Raw genomic sequence first — 12,781 nt, 5'->3', positions numbered from 1 at the left:
AGGGCTAACCCCCGGGTCTTCTACTCATAACTACATGGGCCGGCATTGTGGCCGTAGACCCATTCATACAAAGGGAAACTCACCTGCACTGGCTGAACTTGCTGATGATTCCACTAGCTGCTGCCCGACCACTCACTGAACTCCTGCTCTACTGGCTCCCCGAGCTATCAATAACAATGCAATACTTAGTCTAGCTGACCCCCGACAGCTAACCAAGTCAATTCTGGTCCAAGTCAAAGTCCTGGTCAAAGTCAACCTTCCAGGTCAACCCTACTCGCCGAGTCCACCTACTGACTCGCCGAGTTCTTATGCTTAAAGTCCTTCTAATCGCGACTTGACTCGCCGAGTCAGCCCCTGACTCGCCGAGTCTACTGATTCCCGAATCCTGACCTGATCAACTCACTGAGTCCTGGCTCGACTCGCTGTCTCGAGACTTAACTCGAAGGGTTTGGGACCACGCGACCTGACTCGTCGAGTCCAATAACAGACTCGCCGAGCACAAGGCAATCTCCAACCAACTCGCCGAGTTGTTCATCCAACTCGCCGAGTTCATGCCCATCTTCATCCGACTCGACGAGCTGTTCATCCCACTCGTCGAGTTTTGCCTCATCTTCAAGCTACTCGCCGAGTCCACTCGAAGGACTCGCCGAGTCCACTCGAAGGACTCGCCGAGTCCATTCGGTTCCACAACATGCAGAGGACTTCCAAGTCATGCAGGGACTCCAAATCGTAGATCTACTCTTCCCAAGCCTACTCCTCACGTAAAGTTGCAAACTTTACGTGTAGAGAGGGAGATCAAGGCAAAATGCACCAAAAACTAGGGTTTAAGACCAAGAGGCTCCATAATCCACTCAATGACTGATACTTTATGGGATTCTAAACCAAAACAAGCATGGATCTGAGGTAGCAACCTCAGATCTGGACCTCAAGCTCGAGATTGATCTTAAACATGGCCTAAAAGCCCCAAAACTCATAACCAAGGAAAATCTGGAGGAGAGAAACGACTTAATACCTTCAAATGCTCTGAAATGATCCCCAAACTTCGGATCCAAGGCCACTCCTTGATGCTTCAAAGATTCCCCCTTCTTCTTCTTCCTTAAAACCACCCAAAAATGGCTAAAAGCTTGAATGAACACAATGGAGGCTTAGGGTGCGGCGTTCTGGGTGAGAGAGACAGCAAAGGAGCCCTAGGAAGAAGAATGAGGTGATTAAATAGGCTCCAAGCCCCGGATTTAGGGTTTTCCTCGCACAGACCAGACTCGCCGAGTCAACTTGGCCGACTCGCCGAGTCGGTCACTTACTCCTCGACTCGGATCCCGCTCGGACTCGCCGAGTTCCTCCTTGGACTCGCCGAGTCCCCCTTAAATCTAGGGTTTCCTTTACTTTCTGGACTTTCAAGACTTTGGGTGTTACATAAAGTGAGAATAACGGGAATGGGTAATTGGGTTATTGTTGGTTGGTGGAAATTAAATATAATTATTTATTGTGGGTTGAAAACCCTATATGCTCACCAGGCTCCCAAGCTTGACCCACTCAATTTATTTGTATTACAGGTAGCGGCGCAAGGGCATAGGATGGATGAACCATCAAGTTATTTTGTTTACAAGTATGTATATGTATATATTTGTTGAATGACTTGTAATGTTATCGTTTATGCTTTATGGTCTATATCGGAACATGACATCCCAAGTTTTGATTATATAATGAAAATACATTTCTTTTATGAAATGCTTTGGTAAACATTGTTTTATCACGTTTTGTTTTTGGGAACAAATTCCGCAACTCTTTTAAATCAAAAGGATTTACTCTGAAATTATTTTAAAAGCATAAATGAAAATCGGTCTTTTCTAGCCGAGATTTTGGGGATGTCACACTAGGCGCGCAGGTTACACCAAACTACAGGGACCATCTGTGTAATTTACCATTTAATTTTTATTTCACTTCCATTTTTTCATATAGTGAATCGGCCTATGTATTTGTAAAATTTGAAAGAGCTTCACATACTCATAAGGAAGAATTTGATGATGATGAGAGATCACCTAAACAAGTAATGTTCTTCCTCATGAAAAAAATCAAAATGAATGAAGCTTTCTATGTGTGTATGTTATAAGTTTATAATTGATAGATAGCAAAAAAAAGGTTAATATTGTTTTTTAAGAAAAGATGCAAAAAAGCAAAACTTTTTATGGTGTCCTTTCTAATTAAAAATATTACATCCATTTTTATATAAATGTTAAATATTCTTTTAATTTTGGTGTCGTAGATGGTCTGTAATATTCAACACAAATGTTTAAAGCATCAAATCTCATAAGAGAAACAATTTATGAAGACCAATCTGCAAACACGATATTATCATTTACTTTTTGGTCGGAATCAGATTTCAGTTCCATTTCAGTCCTCCATTTGGTTTCAACATAAAAGTTTTGCTTCCAACAAAGACACTAATCTAACAAAAAGAAGGAAGACATCAAGCAACCAAGTCTCCTTCCATTAAAGGAAAAAGTAAGTGGCATTTGGTACGCCTAATTCCATGGGACTAAACGGGAATCGGAATCCAGTTCCATTCCGATCCTTCTTTCGGATGGAAGATATCAAGAAATGGAAAAGATCTATGCGGAAATGCAAAATATGAGATTAAATTGAGAATTATGGTAGATTATACTTTGAAAACAAATATTAATCAATGTTAAACTTTGATGGATGCTTTTGGTATTTTAATGTTAGTGTTTGGATTGTATAATTATTTGATATGTTTGGTATTTAAATGTTAATGTTTGGTTTGGTATTGTATAATTATTTGATGTTTTGGTAATTTTGTTTTACATTCACTACAAGAAAAAAAAAATTGATATTATATATTTGTGAGGAATTAACTACGGAAAGAAAAAAAAATCACATCTTAAATTGCCGAGGGATTAGCGACGGAAATAAAAAATAAGATAGAGTTTTGCAAGAGATTAGCGGACATATTGTATTAATTTTTGTCGCTAATGTCCTAAATAACCGTATCAAGTGACCAATTTGCGATGGATATTCTGTCGCTAAGGTCGTCACGAGAAAAACCTGATCCGTCGCTAAAACCCTCATTAAGTCATTAGTCACACTTTATTTGACTATGGAGTAAATTTGTAGTTGATCCGTCGCAAACATTCTTTAGCAACGAATTCGTCCGTCTCTAAAACCCTTGTTTCTATTAGTGTAATTAGGACATGTAAATTACAATTTTATTCTATTATTTAGCTAAACTAAATACCATACCTAGTATTTTTATGGGAAAACATCACATACATCTTCTAGATTTAAGGGTATCACTTTGGATTTGTAATGATTGTCTTTTAGCCTTTATATGCTAATTGTTTTAGTCATTTTGAAGCAGAATAGAAGCTATAAAAACAGCAGCCAAGTATCTATTTTCCCCTTTGTAATTGTCTGTCTTTTATAAAAAGAATCCTCTATTGTCCGACTTCTCTATTCACCATTTCCCCTCTTAGTCCACTGTACCTCAAGAATCATACAAACTGATCCCTTTTTTCTAACAAAAATAAAGTGTCATAGCTTTGGGACCTAGAGATTGCGCAACGTTGTTATTCATATGAGATGTATAGTCATGTCTCCGAACATGAAGTTTGCTAATTAATATCCTTTTTGTCTCCTGTGATTCTAATTTTGTGATTATCAATCCTAACATCACAACATAAGAACAAAAAATTGTGTCTTAAAATCAAATTCCAAACTTTATTCACGATTTAAGAACGTAGTTATTGGCCTAAACAAGAAATACACACAAACCGGCAAGTACTTATGAATTAATTAGCCTGAAAACCCAGATTTTATCTTTTGAATGGTAGCAACGTCGGTCTTGAATGACATGGCCAATATCTGATCATCGATGGTCGAATTGAAAACTGAATTTGGAACAGATACAGTCCCTGCACTTGCACTACCAAATGCAGAGAGTGCTAAAGCTGGATTCTTAGAATCACTGTTAAACTGGAAGTGGACAAGTCCCTTCGGGAACACAAAGATGTCACCTTGTTGTAGAGTCTGAGTAAACAGCTTATTAGTAGTGTCGACAAACCCAACTTCTAAAGAACCCATGAGAACAAACAAAAGCTCCGAAGCTCGTGGATGGGTGTGTGGTGGGTTGACTGTGCCATTAGGGAACTGGAGTACGGCATAAGAAACGCTTTGACCATTAAGAGCTGGAAATTCAGCCATGGTTGCTTTCAGAACCTTAAAAGCTGTTGGAAATGGTGCACCCACTAGTGCTCTCATTCCAGTGAATGTAAAGAAGTTTCCATCCAGTGGGAGTCCTACGTTTGGTGGTGTGATGAAGTCAGTCAGAATGTCTGGATCTCCAGCCATTGATATCTGCAGAGTGGTGCATGAAACTAAAAATAGCAAGAAAAATTGAATCTTTGATGCCATCTTTGAAGTTGGAAAACAATCAATGTCTTGTTCTTCAGTTGCAGAGATGTCAATGTATATATACACATAAAAGTCAGTTAATATAAGGTAATCAAAGAATATGCCTTATATATATGCTTGTGATATATATTTACCAAACATTTCATGCATGTAACATCAGTCAAGAAATTAATACATGATTTCTTGTTGAGCTAAAGGATATTTTACGAAACAAATAAGCTTTGGTTACCTCACACAATTCTACAGCTAGTTGATTAAAACGAGGCTACAGACTAAACACTTTTCATTAGTCTGGTTGTTTGCATGCCATTCATTCGAATTATCGAAATGTCAGACGATATGCTGTCAGCTACAATCTTTGGTCTATATCTATATTAAAGTTGCAAATGGCATGAACAATAATTCCTAAATCCTACAATGTAGTCGTATATGCTTTTTCTTGTTCTCTGGCAATTAAGGACGTGATACAACTTAAACATAAATATCATCGTCATTGTAGTCGTACCTCGTACGTAACACCTATATACAGACTCAAACACGAACACTAATTAAAGCGGCATAGCCATAGAACATAAACAGTTTGTTTGCTATCTCAGTTTCAACCATGGCTACCTCATCTAGAATGCCTGTTATTCTCTTACTAGGACTAACCTTGATTCTAGCCATTTCAAGAACAACACAAGCTAATGACCCTGATATCTTAACCGACTTCGTCACCCCAAATACGAGCTCTGTTGATGCCAGTTTCTTCACCTTCAGTGGACTCAGTGCGTATTACAACCCAAACCCTAAAAATTTCACAGTCCTTAAAGCTACGATGAACGAATTCCCGGCTCTAAACGGCCAAAGTGTATCCTATGCGGTGCTCCAGTTCCCAGCAGCTGCCGTGAACCCACCTCACACTCACCCTCGTTCAGCTGAACTGTTGTTGGTGATGATGGGTACCCTTGAAGTTGGATTTGTTGACACCAAGAACGTTTTGTATAATCAAACTCTTCAAACAGGCGACATGTTTGTGTTTCCAAAGGGGCTTGTTCATTTTCAGTACAACAGGAACCACAACCAATCGGCCATAGCGATTTCTGCATTTGGAAGTGCGAACGGTGGCCTGCTTTCGGTGCCAAAGTCTGTTTTCACTACTGGTATTGATGATAATGTGCTTGCTATGTCCTTCAAAACAGACGTTCCTACTGTTCAGAAAATCGAGCTAGGACTTAAAAAGTAGAAGATTGATCATCGTTTTCCGTATGTGTTTGCTTCTTGATGATCATGGTGTTTACTGTAAGACATGAAGGATGGGATTTTCCTTAATAAAAGAATGGCGATGTGTATCAAGAAAGCTGCATGAGTTATATATGAGTATCATTGCACATGGATGACCATTTAAAATTGTTTGTTATATTGCAATAATAAAGTTATCTTAACTAACTTGTTCATTTTAGTTTTATTTTTATTGATTTGTAATTGTTATGGTTTATAGATGATTATCAGAAATTAGAGTCCAACAGTATTTCCCCTGGTAATCTTTCAAAATTAAAATCATGTAAGAATTCAAACATAATTTCATCAAAAAATATGGAGAAATCCATTGGGCCTTGCATAACCATATCCTTTTTAAGTTTTAACCATTATGTATGGGTAGAGGGCAAGAGCTGCACGGAAAGACCAGAGACCGGACCGAAAGAGTCCAAAAAAGGACTGGATTTGAAAAAGACCGGCCCGAGACTGCTCAGGACCAATCTGAAAAAAAAAAAAAAAAAAGACCGGACTATTTCGGGACCGACCTGAGATCGGTCCATAAACGTTAATGTGCAACTAGGCAAGGTGTAGGTCTTCGTCCTAAATAGCTTAATTGGCCTGCATCCAACCTCTAACTTAAGTCAAATACCTAATATTTAAAAATCAAGCCCAACAAGAGAGATAGTTTCTCAAACCGAAATTGTGGTGATGGGTTTTAAATCTAACTAGTTTGTTTGTGCATCGTGTGTTGTGGTGACTTATTTTGTTTTATAAATTGAATATTAATAATTGTATTGATAGTATTATATTTGTAATTATACAACATGTATTTATAAAAATATTGTCTTTAGGATAAAAATGAAAAAGAAAATAAAGGTTGGAAAGAGCAAAATAAAGTACAATGGTAAAATATAAAAAAAATAAAAGTTAAAGGGGCTGGAAATAACAAAGGTAAAAAGTGAAAAAAAAAAAAAACAAAGGGCTAAAAATAGCAAAGGAAAATACAAAAGTAAAAAATTAAAAAAATATATAACTGGCTGAAAATAACAAAGCAAGCTACAATGGGCATTGCAAACTGATATTTTGTACTAGGGATGAAAGTAGGTCTAAAACCGGATCGGTTTACTCGGACCTACAACCTGGGATTGATGGATTATAAGAACTGAGAATCGGACCGATATACAGTAACCGGTTCCAGGTATCAAACCGGGTATAGTGAGTATGGAACCGGTTGGAACTGAAAATGGATAACTGGAATCAGATTCGTGTATTAGACTCGGAAATAACTAAAAACCCAAAAATAGAACCGGAAACCTAGAATTTTAGAACAAAATTAATATATATATATATATATATATATATATATATATATATATATATATATATATATATATATATATATATATATATATATATATAGAATCAAGATCAAATAAGAAGGAAATTTTTGATAAGAAGGTAAGAAGTTTTTTTTCTACATATTTTTTTTCGCGAACAAACAAAATGAATCATTAGATGATTCATTTGTAAGATGATTCACAAGAAAAAATTCTCAAAAAAACATCTCGATGATTCATTTATACAATGATTTTGTTGTTATTCACTAAAATTGTTACAAAAGTGAATTTTTTTCTTAATTTACTTAAAAATGAATCATAAAGATGTTTTTTTGGGAATTTTTTCTTGTGAATCATCTTACAAATGAATCATCTAGTGATTCATTTCTTTTGTTTGTCAAAAAAATATGTAGAAAAAAAACTTCTTATCTTCCTACCAAAAAAAATTTCTTACCGGATATATATATATATATATATATATATATATATATATATATGTTGTAACCTGGAATAATACTGGTTAATAACAAGAAAGGAGATAATTGTTTGACAAACTACAAAATCTTCACTCAAGAGGGTTACCACATCTCGTGCAAATGAACGACCTATCAAAAGTATGTCATAAAAAAATTGATATATATCATTTTTTGAGAGTTGTAAGTCACTCAATATGCATGTAAATAGGGTGTTTCAAAATACTATAACTATTACCAAACAGTGAATTATAATTTTGTTTTTTAAATCAACCTGAATAAAACTACTTTTTAAACCCAATATTCAGACCGTTTAAGCATTTTCCGATTATACGGTTTCAGTTCCAATCCGATTCTAGTTTCGATCCGATTTTTCGGTTTTATGATTCATTCCTATTTTTTACTTAGGAATGGGCTTAACTTATAACCTTTATGAGTACATACTACCGCTAAATTTTATAGAAAGTATTATATTTTTTTATTATTTTTATTTAAACATCTAATTTTACTTTTTGTTAAAATAATTCATTGACCATAATGACCTATAAATGTCGGTTTTACTCTTTTTTTTTAGAAAAAAATACTAATGTTTTCAAAATTTTACATCCTAAGTCCACTATTTTTATTATTATAGAGTATATTTTTTATCATAAAAGTTATATATATATATATATATATATATATATATATATATATATATATATATATATATATATATATATATATATATCCTCCTAAATAAATGAAGGTTTTTTTTGTCACATGTCAATCTCTTATGAGTTTTGACATTTGTTATTTTGTGGTATTTTTGAGTAAATGTTTTTTCCATTTGTTATTTTCTTATTTTTTTTAGAAAAAACATCATAAATGGTCCTTGTGTTTTCCTAGATTCTGAAGTTTAGTCCCCGTGGTTTAAAAATCTCATAAATGGTCATTGTGCTTTCAAAACTTTTGACAGATGGTCCTTATTTTGCTAACTTCGTTAACTTTTGTCCGTTAATTGAGGGACATTTTCGTCATTTCACACCACAGGGATCATTTATGATCTTTTTAGTTATTTAAAAAAAACTAAATATAATTATTTAATATATAAAATCTCTCTCTCTCTCTCTATCTATCTTTCTCTCTCTCTCTCTCTCTCTCTCTCTCTCTCTCTCTCTCTCTCTCTCTCTCTCTCTCTCTCTCTCTCTCTCTCAGAACACATATACAGACATTAAAACCAATACTCCCTACAACCAAAATCTTTGTCTATGATCCACTCCCACCCACCATTTCCCTTTCTCTTCTCAATTTTCTAAATCCACGAAATCGAGCTGCTCTAAGCATACGTGCAATTGAGAAAAGAAAATCAAAGCTGAGCAGATGAATAAAAAACACTCACCCTTACTCTCTTCCATTTACAGAAACAAAATCGATCATATCAAGCAATCAGAATATCTAATCACATTAAGCAACAAGTAACAAGTAAAAATAAGGATTTTTCTCTAATCTAATATGATCACGACTAGAAAACGCTCCAATTAATCAAAAAAATCATGAGATTCGGATCTTTAGATCTTTAACTGGTAGAAACCTACCAAAAACAAGATTCAAAGTACAGTAAATGGAGTTTGAGGAATTACCGAAATGAAAAGAAGATCAGAGAGAAAATGATTGAGATCAAAAGAATCAGAAGCTGATATGGGAAAAGGACACCGGGGAAGTTGAACCCTAGCCCTCAACTCTCTTTTGCTATGATAGATGCGCAGGCACCATCGACCTCATCTGTTATCTTCAAGCCACCTTCTGCAACATCGACCATTCAATAACAAAATTGACATCAAGCCACATTCAATGCAGACAATGATTTTGTGGTTCAAGACTGCCACCGGAGAAGATGGATTTGTGGTTCAACATTCAGCGCCCCTATCTTCACCCGTCACTGCAAAGATCATCGTTGGAGCAGGTTCTGAAGTTTAGGTTTCAATTTCCACAAAGAAATCAAGCAAGAACAAACCCAAATCAAGTAAGGATGCAAAGGAGTGATTTTGTTGACCTTAACAAGAGATGAGATAAAAGGTAATGGGATGTCGGAGATGCGGTGGGTACGAATATTTTACAGATGTGTGTGTATGTATCGGCGTGTGTTTATGTGTATGTGTATGCGTGTGTGAGAGAGAGAGGGTGGGACCCCCTTTGCATATTATTTTAATTTTTTCTTTTTTTTTAAAAAAAAAGTGAAAACATCATAAATGGTCCATGTGGTAATGAAATGACGAAAATGCTCTTCAGTTAACGGACAAAACTTAACAGAGTTAGGGATAAGGACCATCTGTCAAAAATTTTGAAAGCACAGGGACCATTTATGCAGTTTTTTCTTTTTTTATCTTTCTTAATTAACACATCATATTTACACCTTAATTAATAATTGTCTTAATTAAAAATCCTCCTTAATAAATAAAGGTTTTTTTTGCCACATGTCAAATTCTCATGAGTTTTGACACTTGTCATTTTATGGTATTTTTGAAATAAATATTATCCACTTGTTAATTTTTTGTTTATTTCAATTTTTAAAATTAAAGTTATATTTTTATATATGTAAAGTATTAAGTATCATATATATGATATTAAATTGAAATAAATATGTTTCTTTTTTTTATTATTATTTTAAAGTTCTATATTAAAAAATATTTTTGTGTACATTTTAATGTTTAATCTTTTTTAAATTAAACTGTGTAATACACGGGTCTCACACCTAATATATATATATATATATATATATATATATATATATATATATATATATATATATATATATATATATATATATATATATATATCGATGTCAAATTGTAAAGTTTTTTTTTTTGTTTTTGAAAAATCATTAGTATTTAGATTTTATAATTTAGTTTCAGTATTTTGGGTTGAAAAATCATTTGTTTTTTATTACTAGATTTAATTTCAAATTTTTAGATTGAAAAATTATATGATTTTGGTTTTTTAGGGTTGAAAAGCCATTGGATTTCGTGATGTGTTGAAAACCAAACTGTAAAATTCATCCATAAAAATTCGTGTTTTCAAACACCAAATATCGTTCACAAAAACTCAAATTAGTCAAAGCAATCAACTTATAAAAATCTATTACTATGAGAATAAATGAATCATTCATAAAAGACACACAAAAAAAATATCGTGTTTAATTAAAAAAAAATTGAATTTGAACAAAAAAATATAGAACTATATTTTATCAGATTTGATCGGAATTTACAAAAATAATGCAGATAATACTCTTATACCAAATAAATGATTTTTTAATACAAATCAAAATTTAACTAGTAAACCAAAATAAAAACTTATAAAATACAATGTTTTTATATTATATACACTAAAAATCAGTTTATTTTATAAAAGATTTTATAGATACATATTGGGATATATTGGGATAAGTACAAGTACATTCTACACAAATGATATGTACAAGTACAAATACAACCCATCCATTTCAGAATTCAGAGCCAAAAACCGACCCAAAACAAAAACCTCCGGTCAGACACCAGAAACCCTCGTCGTCCCTCCCCTTTTCACATTCGAAACTCGACCGGATTCTAGAAGAGAGCAACATCAACAATGTCGGGCTTCTCCTCCTTCACTAACTCTTCATACTCATCACCATTTTCTGCTACATCATCTTCATCTCGATCTCCATTTTCACCCTCAAACCCTGCATCACTGTTTGGTCAATCCACATCCTCTAGTCCTCTATTTAGAGCACCTTCATCACCGGCATTAACTTCTCCGTTTGGATCTGCTTTTGCACCTCCTTCATCTTCTACACCGTCTTCCGCCGCCTCACCCATTTTTGGTTTCGGCGCTTCCCTCGATGGATTGTTTCCGACCGAGATGTCTCGTGCATTTGGTTCTACGAGTGCTGCTTTTGGGGCTTCTTCAGCTATCAGTTCTACTAAAGCTACTGCGGTTAATTCGCTTTTTCCTCCTGCCTTATTTGCATCATCATCTTCTTCTTCTTCTTCTTCAGGAACATCCATACCGAATTCTTCTTCAATATCATATGGGGCTTCTCCATCAATTACATCCTCCACATCAGCAACAGCCTCATCGCAGATGACAACATCAGCAGCAACAATTAAGAGTAGCGCTACCTCTCCTTCTTATATTTTGTCTGTTGGTTCATCGTCAAGCCCATCTACTAGTCTCTCTTTGTCGAATGTAACATGTCTCATTGAAAGAATGAGTTTGCTACTTCCCGAGGTTCAGCCTCAAGACGACACCCGAGACGACGGCGGCGCCGCTGCGATTCCTTTTCCTCCGGACTTTATGCTCCGATTTACAGCTATGGAGCGTCAGTTAAACGCTATGTACCAGTGGCATCTTAGTCAGGGACACTTTCCCGATGCTTCACGATCCTGAAACATCCCAAAAATACGATCCAAAAATTTTTGTTTTTAGATAATAATAAAAGTCATAACACTAAATGTCATATAATAAAAACCATACGTCGGGTATCTCAAAAGCCATAATAAAAGTGTCGTATCAAAAACTGTATCAAATCATGTCTAAATATCTGGAAAAAAAACTCCCGGGAATAAAGCTGAAGTTGTGGTGTGTGCGATGCCATCATCCCGAGCTCTTCCCTTTACTTGCGGAAGTACCTGAAACCAAAACTGAAACTGTAAGCACAAAGCTTAGTGAGCTCCCCCAAACTACCACATACCATACAAACATATAAACAACTACTGGGCCCCGCCCACTGCATCGAACCGAAGCCCGGAAACTGCATCGGACCGAAGTCCGGAACTAACCAAGGTCATGCCCTTTGCATCAAACCGAAGTCCGAAACTAACTGCCTCGGACCGAAGCCCGGAACTGACTGCATCGGACCGAAATCCGGAATTACTGAACATAGCATAGCATACACATATCAACTAGCATAACAACATAGACTACATACTTAATCGGGCCGTACCCAAAACACATCACACACAAAACCTGTCTGAGCCACGAAGGCATCAAACATTCTAACTACTACATCGGACCGAGGTCCGGAAACTACGACTAATTAAACGGGTCGGCATTGTGGCCTTAGACTCGTTCCTACTGGAAGGAAACTCACCTTGTAGCCTAGCTGCTGAAAGAACTGCTCCGGAATCTGTCTGCTACGGCTCCGGTTTCACCCCGACTACAATTTCCATAAGTACCCTCAATCAAATACGGATAATAATACTGAGGGTAAAATGACTATCTTACCCCTGGTCAAAGTCAACCTATTGGTCAAAGTCAACATTCAGTTGACCTGAATCGTCGAGT

General features: G+C 35.4%; 2 protein-coding genes across 2 annotated transcripts; one reads left to right on the top strand and one right to left on the bottom strand.

The window, feature by feature from the left end:
- Positions 1-3,810: 3,810 nt before the first annotated feature.
- LOC145062812 (germin-like protein 9-3) lies at positions 3,811-4,428 on the bottom strand. The gene has a single exon (XM_079010402.1). It carries the CDS (start codon positions 4,426-4,428, stop codon positions 3,811-3,813), a length of 618 nt encoding a protein of 205 aa, XP_078866528.1.
- Positions 4,429-5,050: 622 nt separating this feature from the next.
- On the top strand, positions 5,051-5,653 carry LOC145063740 (germin-like protein 9-3). The gene has a single exon (XM_079011330.1). The coding sequence runs from the start codon at positions 5,051-5,053 to the stop codon at positions 5,651-5,653; it is 603 nt and encodes a 200-aa protein (XP_078867456.1).
- The last annotated feature ends 7,128 nt before the right edge of the window (positions 5,654-12,781 follow it).

Source organism: Lactuca serriola, chromosome 7 (assembly GCF_051521515.1).
Source record: "Lactuca serriola cultivar US96UC23 chromosome 7, Lser_US96UC23_V15, whole genome shotgun sequence".
NCBI classification, from domain to species: Eukaryota; Viridiplantae; Streptophyta; class Magnoliopsida; order Asterales; family Asteraceae; genus Lactuca; species Lactuca serriola.
This window is presented reverse-complemented; position numbering and strand designations above follow the sequence as displayed.